Source organism: Anser cygnoides, chromosome 3, assembly GCF_040182565.1.
Source record: "Anser cygnoides isolate HZ-2024a breed goose chromosome 3, Taihu_goose_T2T_genome, whole genome shotgun sequence".
Taxonomy (NCBI): Eukaryota; Metazoa; Chordata; class Aves; order Anseriformes; family Anatidae; genus Anser; species Anser cygnoides.
In genome coordinates this window covers 91,747,230-91,762,929 of record NC_089875.1, presented here as the reverse complement: position 1 = coordinate 91,762,929, position 15,700 = coordinate 91,747,230, and the positions used below count along the sequence as shown (strand labels likewise).

The 15,700-nt window shown below is 36.8% G+C and overlaps 1 protein-coding gene across 13 annotated transcripts in view; it reads left to right on the top strand.

Moving 5' to 3' along the window:
* COL19A1 (collagen type XIX alpha 1 chain) overlaps positions 1-15,700 on the top strand; it is a 202,718-nt gene that overhangs the window by 123,117 nt on the left and 63,901 nt on the right. For all 13 annotated transcript variants that reach the window (XM_066994731.1, XM_048077444.2, XM_048077446.2 and 10 more), the window contains one exon: positions 8,080-8,133. In XM_066994731.1, the coding sequence (XP_066850832.1) occupies positions 8,080-8,133 (54 nt within the window). The remainder of the gene's footprint in view (positions 1-8,079; positions 8,134-15,700) is intronic.

Sequence of the window (15,700 nt, the reverse complement as noted above, 5' to 3'; positions counted from 1 at the left end):
ACAGACCATGAACCAGCAATGCACCTACATGGCAAAAAGGTCCAGAAGTATCCTGGATTGCATTAGAAGATGACTAGCACATCAAGGGAGATGTCATTCCCCTCAGCGCTGGTAAAGTCACATCAAGAAAGATAAGGGCTTTCTGGAGTGTGTCTAGCCCAGGGCCACAAAGAGGATTAAAGAGTCTGGAGCATCTCTCACATAAAGAGAGGTGAGAGAGTTGGGACTCTTCAGCCTGGAGAAGAGAAGGCTCGTGGGGATCTTACCAATGTATATAAATACCTGAATGTGTTTAAATAGCTGATGAGGCACTGAAGAAGAGAGAAGCTAGACTTTTTCAGTAGTACCCACAGGTGGGACAAGAAGTAGTGGGCACAAATTAAAAGACAGGAAATTCTGTCTGAAAACAAGAAAATACTTTTTTTTTTTACTGTGATTGTTGTCAAATATTGGAATAGGTTGTGCGGAGAGGTTGTGTAGTCGCCATCCTTGGAGATACTCAGAACTCAAGCGGACACTGTTGTGGACATCCTGCTGTAGGTGGCCCTGCTTGAGCAAAGGGGTAGGACTAGATGATCTCAAGAGTTTCCTTCGAACTCAAACTATTCTGTGATTTTTATTTAACTTGTTCTAGCTTACTCTCAGCATAGCTGCCAGCAACTTCATTTTTATGGATTAACAAGATATCTGGAAATGTTTTGTGTATATATTTAAACAGACCAATTCTCCACCGTGGTGGTTTCCCTGATTCCAATGATGAATTCAGTTCAAACAATTACAAGTCTTTCCATGTTACCACAGCCATATTATTGACTCTGTTCCTTACAAAGTTGCAGGTGTCTTGAAGTAAATATTTTTGAACCAACTTCCTTATTTCCAACTTGTGTGTTTATAACACCAAATACTTCACTTAGGAGTAGGTTGTTTTAGCATTATCTCATTGATAAATGAAATCCCTCAAAAAAACAAGAGTCATTTGAGCTGTAATATCCGGTGTTTCAGAACAGATCTCATTAAAATGGTCTGTTTGGAGGGACCTTGTGAAATCACAATATCTACCTATTAAATAACCAATTTACTGTCTGAGATGACAAATTTTTCTAATCAAGGATGAATAAAATTATTATGACACAGAGGAAGATCTTCCTAAAGAATTGGGTGGGGATTTATTATATTTTCTTAACTCAATTACTTAAAGTGACATACAAATATCAAAATGAATTTAAATTCAGGTTGCATTTATCTGGTTTATAGAACTTAAACATTTCTTTGACATAATTTGTTTTCTAGTTCAGTGAGTAAATGTTGTATTCAACCAATTGTAAAACAAGCTTTACAGAGTAATGATAATTACTGCATAGTAGGTTAGGCTCCTGGCACAGCACAAACAATATTTTTCACAGCTACAGCTCTGGAGTTTTGGAATCTCTTTTAATCTTCTCATTCCTTCCTGACTTTGATGTAAGTTGTTTTTATGTAAAGCTCTAGTCTGATTTTCTCTTTAAGTTGGAGTGCTGTAAAGTCCTTCACTTGGGTATTGAACAGTCTAAAAATGGTTAATGTAGAAGAGGGAGATAATTTGGTTTTTCAAACAGTGTTTCTAAATTAAAAGCAAAGTAAAGAGCCGCTAAGATAGGGTACAGATTTAAATATATATATTTTTTTCCCACTTTGGTGTTTAAAACTGGTATTAAAAAAAAAAAAAAAAAAAGTTGTACTTTAGAATACTGAAGAAACAATCAGCAATTAGAAAATACTTTTATCATTTTTTAATTTCTTTATTTTCCATAGAAGCCCATAGTTTCCATAGTTGTATTTTCTATAAAATACAACTTCTAATCACAAACCAGAAATTATTTCAAGATCTCATTTAGAATTTTTAAACTACTTTCCAAATACTTTATCACTTTTTTATGTCTCTTAGCAAAAGGCATAGCAACTTGAGAGAATAGGAGATTGCTTCTTATAATTCAAAATTAAGGTGTTCATTATAAAAAATCTAAATGTAGTTGATAAATACCTTTAGAATTGATTTTAAATTAAAAATGCACTCCTGTGGATACACTTGAAAAAATGTGATTGACTCCATGTAGAGGTTTGTTAGAAATAGAAACATTGAAGAATTTAGGTTGTAGTGTTTTACTTCTTGGTGTTGTTATGCCTGTTTAAGAACTTTTTTGATGTTTATTAAATACATTTGAAGAGTGCTATATAGTCTGGCTAGGTGATCTCTTTTAGCATTTTATAAATACAAAAGAAAAGTAAATAGGCTTTATTGGAAATCATGCCTAAAATTAGAAAGCCAAGGTTGAGTGAAGGAATACTTCTGCATTAGCAGGGAGTTCCCAAGTGAATTCTCTTCCAAAACAGGGGATTAGGATCTTTTGTGTTGTGGGCCATGCTTCTGTGAAAGGCTTTAATGACATATGAGGTGTAGATTTTCACTTGTTTTCTGCACACTGCTTAATTTCTGGCCTTATTTCCTGAGAGTTTATTCAGGTTTAACATTTAATATAGAGGTGAATTTGTTATATACCAGCTACCATCATATATCCTCAAGGCCACGGTTAATAGGAGTGAAGAAATTGTACATTCAAGTCCTAATATTATATTACCAAAGTAGACAAGGTTTCATTGAGTACAAGGTGGATTTTCAATGTAGGAAACAGAATATCCAAACTGTAAGATTTCTAGGGATTAACAAAAAAAGTTTTGCAGCTGTGACACTACCACAGTTACTGACAAAATCCCTACTAGCAGCACTTGTGTGGCGTTAGGTGGTTAAATGTCAAAGCCGTCTTTAAATATTACCAAAATGTTGGTTAAATACCCAATGGAAAACAATGATTGTATTTGGGCTGTGGATTTGTTGTAGACTTATAATTTTCACATCATGATTGTGGAGAAGAGTCCCCTGTCCCACAGCCATGCGGTGGCTGCGTGCTGTTGTGTTGTGGCAGTTTCTTCTCTCTCCAGTTGGAGAGAGCGAGCAGGTTCAATCTTTCTGGTTTTCTGGACATCTGTAAGGGTTAGGTGTATCAGCTTTGAGGAATGAGGCAAAGGAAAGCCCCGTTTATGTATTCCCAGGTAGCTCAGACTCAGGGCTAATTCAGCCTGCCTGGTTGTTGGGCTGCTTTGAGGGAACATAGGGCACATGGAGAAGCAATCTCAAAATTACTCAGAGTCTGCTTGTATGGCTACATTTAGGTGCCCAAGGAGCCATCGAGATGTCCATACACTGGGCACTGAGATGGGTGTCCTTGCTTTCCTCTTGCTTCCTGCTCTGGGTGTATCTGTCCCAGTTTCAGGCTGCTTTTAAGGCTTACGCAAGGGGATCTCAGTTTAGCCTGGCAAATGAGTTACATAAGCCTCATTAATCTTGTCCAATAACTGCAGTAGTTAGGGCTTTAAATCCAGCTTCCTACTTTCTCTAGAACTAGTTCCTGTTTTGAAATGTGATGATGTGTTTCGGGGACTGCTAATTAGCTGTTTCCCTTGAAAATTCCCACAGGCTTATTTTAAGAACTTTTGCCTTCATTCTCGAGTGTGGGTTCTTTAAATTATCAATTCCATTTTGCAAATCATGTCAGTGTTCCTACATAACTCTGCTCGATTTTATCCTAAAATAATCTGCAGTCTATTTTAGGCACTGGGATTAGTGGTCTTACTCTTCTATAATTAGGGATACATGAATAGATGGATGTAACACGAGAGGGCAGGGAGTTACAATATACATTTAGAGTTCTGCCATTGTGTATTGGGACTGCAGCAGTGCCCAGAGGCTGCAGTCAGAGCACAAATGTACGCAAGGATGCACAGAGCTCTGTTTCTCAAGAGCTTTCAATCTAACGTGAGGCAAAACTTGTCAAGTCATTTTGATTAACTGAAAGGGCGAAGAAAGAGAGGAATGAAGAGATCAGTTGACTGTTCTTCAGCTAGGCACTCAGCTGGGGGTTGCTGAAGCATATAATTTCTTGTTTATTTTATTTGTAATATTTTATTCTTTTTGCCCCTGACCAAGCAGTTGTTTGAATGGTTTTTGTGTGTATCATAGCTGGAGTTTGTCCTCAGGAAAAGAGGAAACTAGCCTGCTACCCAAATTAGTTCAGGGCAAGCATTACAGAAGTGAAGGGGACGGGCTGAAATATCAGTTATATTTCAATAACTTCTTATCCCACTGATTGCCAGCAAAAATAGATGCAGCACAAAGGAAATAGCAAACAACTATTTTGCTTTTATTTTCCTTAGATATTATTCTAAGTAATCTTAGACAGCTGTTGACATGATTTATCCTTTCTTTATTTCATTATTCTTTTTTAAGTTAGTGTAGGTGGTATTGCTTTTTTGATTTAAAGGAATTGCGTGATGCCTGGAACATTTATTTATATTTTGAGTTGTTTTATAACCTCGGTATTTGCTCAGTAAACTCAACGAAACAAAGGTAATGAATTTCACTTTAAATTTATTGTTTTTAGGTAATGTTTGTACAGAGAATGACACTATGCAGCTGGTCAATGCTTTTTTTTCATGTTGTAATCTCTGCACATCTGCTTGCAAAGGAGCAAGGGAACAGTTTGTTGGGCCTCTTGTGCCAGCTGTCTGCCCCATACACAGCCGTACAGCGATGAGTACGGCTCTCACCGGGCTGCCAGCGCCCGCTTCTGACCAGGAGACTGGAGCCATAGCTCTGCTGAGCCCACTCTGTGAGCCCAAGAGGACACCGAGGTATTTTCACTTCTTTCTTGGCAGAAGGAAGGCTCAGAATCAAAACGTAAATATTTAGTCACAGGCTGACTCATGGTCTGCTCAAGGCAAGACCATAATGGGCTTATCAACAAAAAATCTTCTAATTGTTTTAATTATGTTATCCTAAACAAAAAGATAAACTTTTTTCTCCTTTTTCTATACTTAATATTTTACTTTTTTCCATACTAATGCTGGGAAACCATGGAGAAGCAGGAGTGCTTGCCAGCAGGCAGAGCTCTGTCTGTATCCCTAAAATTTAAATCTCTGTATCCGAAAAGCATTGCTACATTAGCGGCCTTAGACATATTTCTTTCTTAAAGTTTAGAATGGTGTTTGTAGGAAAAAGGAAGAGGACTCCTGTTTCTCTAGAAAAAGCTGATGCATCATTTCAGAAATACCTTTTTTACCTATTTATTTTTGGTACAGTTGTAGTGATCGCTGCATTGGCTGTAATGGTTCTTAAGACTAAGAAACAGGCTAATATCCACAGAACAGCTCAATCAGAAATGTTCATGCTATTGAAAGTGTGTTTACACTTATGAACCGGTAAAGAAAATAGTTCTTCTGCCTTTTACGCTGGCCATAAAAGTAGAAGAAAAACAAAAAATGCATGATGTGATTAAAAAATAAATAAATCTAGAAACATCTAACTTGAATTCTTAGAATTTTTGCCCCTCTCTGAAAGGGAAAAATCTCAGTATTTTTATTTTGTATTTAATTTTTGGTATTTTCATTTACTTTTGATCCTCTAAAAATACAGATTTGTGACTGTTCTAAATGTTTTATGTACACATGGCACAGATTGTAATGCTGGGATAAAAAGTAGGGCAAGTGTTTATTCTGTTTCGGTAGGTAAGTGTTCTGGTAATTAATAAATAATATTGAATAATAACTGCCCCCCCCCCCTTTTTTTTATAACATATTTTTCAGAAACCTTTTCAAGTCTCGACCTGGCAATATGTCATAAATCACATTTTAGCTCATCTTGTAAATAAAAGCGAAATTGCCTTTCAAACATGTTGCGTGTTTTCCTGTGTAATTAACACCTCATTCACAGTTGTGTCTGCCAGTCAAAGCCCTGCCTTCTTTCCCGTGACACTTCCTTGATACTTTGTTTAGACTGCTGTGATTTTAAGTGTCATGCTCAGGATGCTTTAAATAAGTCCAAACAGGAAAAGGAAGGTGCTTCAAGAAGTCAACAGTATAGATCATTATAACTCAGAGGAACTATTTTAAAAGTATGAAGCAATTTATATTTGTTTATTACTCACATCTTTATCTCAATCTGGTTTTCATGCTTTCTCGGAAAGTTTACTGTTTTTCAGGAAAGCTGGGAAATATTAATTTCCATCTGCCTTTCTGAGCTACAAATCAGTCCAAAAGTCACACGTCTCAACATTGGGATGTAAAACCTAAATAGGAATTTGGCATGAGGGGTGAAGGCCCAGAGATGCATACTCTGATATTTCACAAGCTTTTATTTCAGTGGCAGTGCTAGCTAGCAACAGGCTCTCTTTTTTGTGTGTGTGTGTAAATACCTTTCCCAGTGTTGTGGCCTCTTATGCCAGGCTAGCTACATGGTTACTCAGTGAACGAAATCCAGAACTGACCAACGTTAAAAATTAATCTACTTTTTGGGGGGGTATCCGTAATCGAGATGAGTTGCTTGCTCTTCATAACATGGCTGCACGTGTGATGTTACCAGCACACAGAGGACATGTCATGGGGTGGGTGGTGAGGGACAGGATAGCTTTGAAGCCGGTATAGGCACCTGGCGCCATATTTTGATTCTGAAAATTCACCCTGAGCTGCCCCAGTTGCAGCTCTGCACGTGCGAGTACTGGCAGGATTAAACAGCTCAGCACATAGCATACGTCTCAGCCAGTTAAGACCCAGGAATTCGGCACTCCAAATATGCTGAGTTTTTTTTTCACGCTGCCCTTAAAACACACTGACTGACTCATAAAGCCTTGGTGGCAGCGTACATGTTGTATGTCACAGCCCAGTGGGTAAAACATATCCCCACAGCCCTTGTTTGGTCCTTTCTTCAGCTTGAAAGGCTTCAAATCCCCCTGTCCTGCTCCTCAGGAGCACCCCTGACATCTAGGCAGTGGGTTACCCTGGTGAGGAAGGGATTTTCCACCCCTACTGCCATCCATCATCGTGTTTACCCTCAGTATAGTTTGAGATTAAAGAGAGGCAGAGCATGAGAGTGGTTTCCTACACATCAGGAGTTTCACCTGTGAAGACTGAGGCTGCGATTTCCCTCTCTGTTCCTGAGATTATACTTCTGTAGCTTGTGTGATGTCATTTAATTAGATACAGAAGTAGGGTTAGATACAGGAATTATAACTTGAAGAAATATCCCCATGTGTTAACTGTGAGCTGTCAGCAAGCATTTTCATTTTTTTAAAAATTTCATAAGCCACGTTTTCACCAGGACATCCCCCTAATGCTTTTTGTTAATTTACATTTGCCATATGCAAGGGAATAAAATAGTCCTTATGGATATAATACTGTTTTTTTGTTTGTTTGTGGTTTTTTTTTTTTTTTTGACATCAGATCTAGATATTAGTTGTTCTCAGCTGTTGTTTCTAAAAAATGTGCATTGGATTTCAGCTTGGCAATAAAGATTTAAATTACTGTAAATTTTTATGTTGATCTTCCTTTAAAAAAAAATAAAATGTTTGTGTGAAAACAGCAGTTGTTCAACTGAGTGCTGTGCTTAAAAAAATTGCAATATTTGTATGCACGTGTTTTTAGACTGAGTGGAAAGGCTCCTGTTAGCTTAAGCATACTTATGGACCTTTAAGTTTTAATGCAAATGATATTGCATGTGCACTAGAAGGTGAATTGTTTTCGCAAATATATCTCTGAATGTTTTCTGCTTGTTCTCACATCCCAGAGAAGTATATGGGTGTTTGTTAATTGGATTGTACTACACATTTGTACTTAATGTACAAGTCAGGGTGACTACTGCTGCATCACAGTTCAGCATCACAAACTCTGGTATATTCAGAGAAAATACAATTTTACACATCATCAGTGTGCTCTGTTTATAGCACTATCGATGTGCATTCACATATGAGACATAGTTTTAAAATGTGACAGTAAATGTTACATTGATGCAAATATACTGTTTGTCATAATTATTAAAAACAATCCTAAAAGTACCATACATAGGTAGTGCAGTGAAGTATTCACTTGGGTTAGTTTTTGAATGTCTTCCTACTAAATAAGACAATAAATCTTTCTTTTGAACAGAATCCTTATTACAGGATCAGTCATTGGCAATAACATTTATTAACATCTGCTGCTCTTTTTTGTTTCTAGGGAAGACGAGGCAAGCCAGGCCTTCCTGGAAAACCAGGACCACCGGGACCTCCTGTGAGTAATAGCAAGGGGAAAGGGAAATTTCCACCCCTATCCTAGAACACAGAACTTTGATAACATTTTTATACCGTCTTACCTGATCATAGTTATAGTTGAAAACAGATGATCACTGTTTTCTCTGCTGTATCAAACAGCTGCTATACCCAGCCTTTTGATACAACAAAGAGAAAGGGACTGTGTCCACAAATATGGGAGACTACACGGAACAGTGCAGCAGCAAAAGAGCAAGATGCAAACCACAGTGGGGGAAACAGAAATTATCTGGCATTTCAAAGAAAGACCGGCCGTGTATACTAAATGTGAATACTGTGCATTCATTCACTTTACAAAATGCGTGATGCTCTGTAGAAGGGATAATTTCTGTCTCAGAGGGGGTAATTTGAAAGATGAAGGACTGTGTGAAGCATGTGCCAACTCTCTGAATGGTGGGGAGGATTATACCCAGCACTGGAATGAGCACTCAGCTGTGGTTCAGATGAGTTTACAGAAGAATTAAAAGATTAATACATGACTCTATGAAAGGATTTGTAGTATGAAACACTAAAGGTTTTAGCTCAGATCTAAGAGGTTTGGGATTTATTTTTTAAGAGATACATGATTTCAAATTTGAAATCAAGCATGAATCTGGTCTATTTTAGCCTATAATGAATGCAGTCATCTTCTGGTAGAGGAAGACATGATCGCATTTGTAACATTTCCTATATATTGTATTTGTAAAAATGCTATCATGCACAAATATAAAACAGACATTAATTTGTGGAATAAGTAAACTGCTGCTGCTTCACATTCATAGTATCAAGCAAGGATTTCACAATTCCTTTTTCTGCTTACCTGAAATAGATAAAGGTCAGCAGTTTACATCTCAAAATATTTGATTCATCTACTTAAAGCTCACAGCAAGAGAAAACTTCTAGGTTTATTTCTAGAGAAGAGAATGATGTTGCATTAAATAGAATGAATAAATTGAAATAGATGTCATTTACACTTATCTAAAACCAAAACCACATAAATGTTACAAATCACATTTATTTCCCTTTTGCTTTGCAAGAAGTGTTCAGAAAGAAATTGATAATGGTGTTCATTTATCCTGCATAAAGCTAAGTAGTTAAATATCCCTCTATCTCCCTCTCCTCCCCTACATATAGTCACATTGAAGCCTTGTTTGTTTGAGTCTTTTGTACCTTTTGGATTACTAATGCTAAAATGATATTGCAGACTGGGGGTATCCCAACAGAGGAAGGGCATGATGCAGAATCCTTCTTAATACAAATGCCAAAAAATACCTTTAAAAGAAAAAAATAGAAAATAAAAACACAGCAGAGACCTGATCTGCCTAACTTTTTGTGAACCAATGAAAAGTTGTTTCTCCATTACAGATTTCTGCTATCATAGATTTGCTGGCAGGTCAGACTTGGGAAGATGTATGATCTTTGACAGACATACCAGAAACCTTCAGTGGAAGCTAAATTGCACTTTTATTATTGAAGCCTATTTCAGATTTCCCTACAGCAATGCAAAGCTCAGCTTTGTCAGCACAGAAGCATCCATATGAAGAGCTCTGTGTGGGGACCGTACCCCAGAGAAGCATTCTTCAAGCAGTCATGGCCTAAATATTGGCTAAAGGTATTTGTTTCTGGTATAGTTGTCTTGATGCAGTGCTTACTTTGGATACAGCTACAATAGCATCTTGAATTCTTTTTCCAGTACTGACAAAATAGTATAGAAAAAGCATACTGTATAAGCAGTAATGCTTACTAATGTGTAGTACCTTCATAATCAAAGTGCTAAAGCTGGTACATACTGGCAAGTTTTTAACATGATTCATCGTTCCTCCCATCTTTCCCAAGGCTCAGAACATACTAAGTTTTGCTGAATGGTACTTCCAGTTACTAACGGTAACTCCGCTTCTAATAGTAGTGGCAGCCTCCTCATCCATATGTATATATGATCAGCCTCTACTTCTGCTTCTGAAGTATCACAGAACAATCACACCTGGGGGCTGGTTGCTATAAGTTTGGCATATATACATTCAGTGTTTGGCTCATGCTTCAAAAGAATAAGAAAATTTTATTTCAGAAAAAGGATATTCAGTCATTAATTTTGAAGGTAGCTTGAGTACACACTGAGTGTTAACAAAATTACCTAATTTATTTATCAGTTTATGCCATGTGGCTGAGTACTTAATTTAGATATTAGGAGAACAGCCAGGTGTTTAGCAACAACCAAAAAAAAAAAAAAAAAAAAAAGCTGTAAGAAGGAAAGTTCTGCCTCCTTGAGGAAGTTAGGAAGTTAGCAAACAGATGAAAGGATGCAACGCTCAGGAGATTTGATATAAAGCACAGTTCTAAAGGGGAAGAAGGACTTATGAGACCACATGCTGAACAGTCAAAAGGTCTGTAAATTGGACATTGCTAAGGGGTGACATGAGTTTTGATCAATCAAAATAATTACTTTTCAGCTACTTCTGGCATTGCAGCAATTAAGGTTTTCTTTATATTCCCATCTGCCTATACTCTGACTTCTCTAACACTTTCTCAATACCTCATTATTTTTTATTCTAACCTGTTTTCTGGGGAATTTTTCCCATGTGAAATTGATGTTTGGAGTTAGTTTCCAGTCCCTTAACATCATCTGCACATCTTTGGTCAAAAACCCCCATTACTGTGTCAGAACTGTAGATCTCTTGGCACGTGGTGATAAAACTACTCAGTTAAAGCGGGACTCCCTGTGCATCTCTTCCAGGCATCCTTTCTTGTGTCACTTTTTCCCTTTGGAGCAAATCCTGTGCCAACAAAAGGCAAGGAGTCAATGAAAATTTTTCCTGACTGGTTATAAGAACTATTTCCCTATGCTTACCCATATGATGATCTCTAGGTCCTTTGAGTATTTTTTTTAAGGTTTATTAAACATTGTAGACTTTTAAAATGCACTGTTATTCCCTTCTGATTCAGAATTCATGGTTTGCATCCATGCTTTCTGGTGTTGTTTTTGAGTACTGTTCTATTATATCACTGCTAGAGAGCTGAGATGTGTGCTCACACATCACACTCCAGTGCACAACAATTTATGCTGAAAACAAGGACTGCAAATAGTTTAAATAGAACAGCAGCTCCCTCTAGTGCTTTTGGATCGCTTCCTCCCTTTTAAAATTAAAGCTTCTGTTAAATCCCTTATTCCTTTATCCCTCAGAACCATTCTGGATATTACAACTGTGAAATCAATCTCTGTACTCTTCAAATGTATTTCATACATTTTCTTGTCTGTATTTTCTTCTGAAGTCCTCTGAAAGAGATACTGTGTCTTTCACATATGGTTATCCCACACTGCATGGTTCTACGTGGAAATCAAAATGCTTTCATAAATGAAACAAAAAGAGATACTCTCATAGTAGGATCATACAAGGTTTTAAGTATTTTGATCTTTTTGTAGCATTTTGATCTTATTGTAGAACTGAACTGATAGTTTTCTTCTGCGGTAGCTGCTAACAAAAAACGTCTACAGGATTTAGCAACACAGAAGGGGTTACCAGCTAAGCACAGGGGTTTTTTGTTTGTTTGTTTGTTGATTTTTTTATGTGTTTAATGCATAGATTTTCTAGTTCCAGCAACAGTATTTTATTCAATACTTAAAAGCACATGTATGGAAGATGTTTGACCTTAGTATTTATATGCTCTTGGCCTAGTGATGCAGTGGTGGCCCACTTCTGCAATCTTTACTTAGGCAAAATGCTTTTCTGGTCTAGGGCTGATAGGTAGGTGCCTGGTTTTGTTCAGAATTCTTTTAAGAGACAATAATTTGTGTTTCTACTTGTCCTGCTCCAAACTGCTTGATGTCTGGCACTGTTTTATGTATTATGGTCATTTGTGGGAGATATTGATACTGAAACAAGGTAGTACAGGCCACATCACAGATTTCATGATACCTGTCTAAGCTTCAAAAGAGTTTATTTTTTGCCTTATTTCTGTAAATAGTACCAAAAAAAAAAAAAAAGTAGTTTTTACTGGTTTCTCCATCAAGGGTTGGGAACAGTTAGGACTGGAAGAATTCCATTTCTCGGTAGTTCCCATTGCAGAAGAACATCAAGCTGTTTTAAAAATAAAGAGTGACAAGCCAGAGTTGTGCTACACACTTCAACTAGTAAAGCAGTGTTCTTTGGGGTGAGTCAGAGTAAGATTTCTGCCCAGTGTTACTGTTTGGCAGAAGGGCAATGCTGTCAGCAATGTTTTTAAAGGTGGGAAACATGAGGACTATATGATTTGGCCAAGTATCATCTTGTCCAACAAGCTGTATGTGTCAGAGCTGGCAAATCAACTTTGGGTCTCCTAAATCACAGGTTAATATACTGCAATCAAGATTATTCATTCTCTTGCATCTCTGCTGTTTTCTACCAACATATCCATAGTTATTGTTTGCAGCCCGAATGGATTTGCTTCAGATTTGCTATGTGAAGTTTCTTTAAGCAGGAAACTGAAGCATCGGCTTCTTTGTGTCAAGAACTAGTTCACCAGTTCCCTTTGCAAGGGGCTGAACTTCTTATCTTTATCAATGTAATCAATCTTTTTTCGAAGATTAGCTTAAAGTCTCCTTAAAGTCTTAAATTAAAATAAGGTTTCTTTTTCATTAATGTTCCATATGAAGCAATGGAGAAGTTCACTGGTTACTTGAGTTTCTTCATTTAATTCCGTATACTTGGAATTGATCTCATTTTATTCAGTACGTATGCCAGTGCCACCAGCCTACTTATCTTAAGTATCCAGCAGTTTGCCTTGGAAATCTCATTTCCTCTGCCTTGGGAAATACTGTCATTCTACCAATATTTCGAAAGTGAATGAATGTTATCAGTTAATTACAATAAACAGAAAATCAAAAGTAATGGTAAGTGAAAATTGTCAATAGCATTTCTGGTATTGTTGGACATTCTGCTGCTTTTTAGAAGAACATTGGAAATGCTTATATGATAGGATGGAAATGGCTGGTAATGATTGGTATTGTTTGTTTCTGTGCGTTTAAGTTTTTAAATTCCATATCAAAATTTATTTTAATGTATTCTATTGTGACGGGTCATCATGCCTTCATCGTGCTTTCTTTTTGGAATAGTTATACAATATTATACATCTGCACTGATGGGTTTCATGTTCTTTTTCCATTATAGTAATCAGAAGAGCAGTATTTTACTTCAATGGGTAGGCACAAATCTGAAATGGATGAATAAAGTGATTACACTGAGTCCCTTTCAAGCGCTGTGTTCTCAGAAATGGCCTGTTCTTGAGGTGTGACCAGTGCATTACACTTGTTACACATTTTACTATGCAGACTGTGAGATTGGGTAGACTTTTTCAGCAGTCTTGCCTTTACAGAAATGCAAACAAACTAGAAAAGTTAAGGAAGAAAAATACATTATAAACCCCAGTAATTTCACAATTTGTAGCTATTTTCTTTTAAACACCTGTATTTCTATTCCTACCTTGACTATAGAAGTAACATCTGAAACCTGCTTGTGATTTTGGAAAATAATCAGGATGTTTTCAGTTCTTTTCTTATTCATACACATGTATTCTCTGTGTGCTTCAGTTACCTCAATTACATGACTTAATATGCAATATTTAAAAAAAAAAAAAAAAAAAGGAAACCCTGCTCAAGTGAGCTTCTGATTGGTATTTGCAGAGGAGCAAGTTTGAAAAATATCCAAAGTGGCAGATGTGCAAAATTCTCATTCAAAAGACAGAAATTGCCTGTACAGTAATTCTTCAACTTCTGTTAATTTCATTGCTTATGCACTTGCAAACCAATAATACTAGTTTGTTTATTGCCTGTAGAGACTTCAGAGTGGATTATGCAGCTATATTAGTGGGGAGAAATAATGTGGAAAGGAAGAAAAAGGCTAGAGTTTAGGAAGACACACTTGAATAAAAGTATTTTCTTTTGCTGTACAAAATTTTATTCTTTTCATTCATTTTACTATAGAAAGACAGATGGAATACTTACATTTATGTCAATTTTTGAAAATGGGAAGAATAAAACAGAGAAGTGGCTTGCCTCTAGTAACACAAAGCCTGTGACGTAGTCAAGAATCCAACCCAAGTTCCCTAAATTCCCCTCAGCTGCCTTAGTCACAAGACAGTTCTGGGGTTTCTTGAGGTTATGTCATTTTCTCAAAACAGTGACACATAGAAAGGCTTTCAGTTTTGTCAAAAATGATTTATTTGATGTACAAATAATATCTGAGAGGTCAGGTTTGGTGGCAGATAGAGCATCTGATCCTTCCTGGATTGTCTTATTGCAGTGGTTTCATTTTTACTGGTTTTCCACTGGGGGGGGGGTTAGTAAAGGAAACAACATGGTGGCAAATGAGAAGGGAGGATAAATTCTGATTCTTTGACAGCTTGCAATATTACAGAGTCCTTTCTAAAACAACAGTCTTGAAGTTGAGACATGTAATAAGTATGCAGTGTCATCATGGTTCAGTCCCAATTCTGAATTGTCATCTTTAATATGGATATCAGAGTAGAAATTCTGCCATTGACTGTAGAAATCAGAATTGAGAGAGCATCTCAGTCAAAACATCATGGCTATATTTATCTTATTTTTCATTCTAAATTTAAAGTGACAATTCACTTCCAAAATGAAATGAACAGAAAAAATATGGGCTTGTGTTTCTTCTGATGTTGGGGAACAAAGAGGGAGTGAGGCAAGATGTGATATTTGATGTGGTATACACAGTAGAAGTAACTGATATATCATTATTACTGGTTGGCAGTAAAACTTTCATCAGTATTTATGCAGTTGAATACATGACATTTTAGTATTTTCCTTGGATCTCTAGGTGACATCTATCAATGGGCAGTTTTTTCAACTTTCCTAAGAATACTCTGTAGTCTTGATGTTGCACTGCATGAATTTGGCAGCAGTTCTTGTTAAGGAAGTCTTATCTGGACTTTTCATAGTGGAAAACAATAGTATTTTCATCTGGACAAATTTCCGTCCATGTGTGAGAAGTAATTTTGACTTCTGTAATAGTTTTACGTGTCCTTTAGCTTGAAAATGGGGGAAATTTTCAATAGATTCTTATTCTGAAAGTGTAGAAAGCTACTTTCCTATGTATGTGTGTGTGTGTAATAACAGTGCTTATAAAACAATTCACAAAGACCTTATGCAAAATGAAAATGTGTGATTAAAATCTCTGACTAATGTCTAATCTCTGACATAGAATCTCTGACTGATAAACAGACTCCATTTTCTCAGGGAACAACCCTTTTCAAAACTGAAGAGAATTCACTTTTATAAAGCAATCTTTAGGGAGCATGTGTGCCAGCTACATTTTTCCTACAAACATAAAAGTTGCAAGCTCCCGTAAATTGTCTGTAATGGGGGGGAAAAAAAAAAGGGGGGGGGGGGGGGGGGAGGAAAGAGTTGCCTTTGTGCTGTCTCTGTTAAATGCACTTAATTCAGACCAGGTGACTTGAAAAGGTGATTTTTTATCTTACTCATGTAGTCAAATGTTCCTTACAGCCACCACAAGCGTCTGTAGTTCATATTGCCTGACGTGGAGAGTTACTATGCT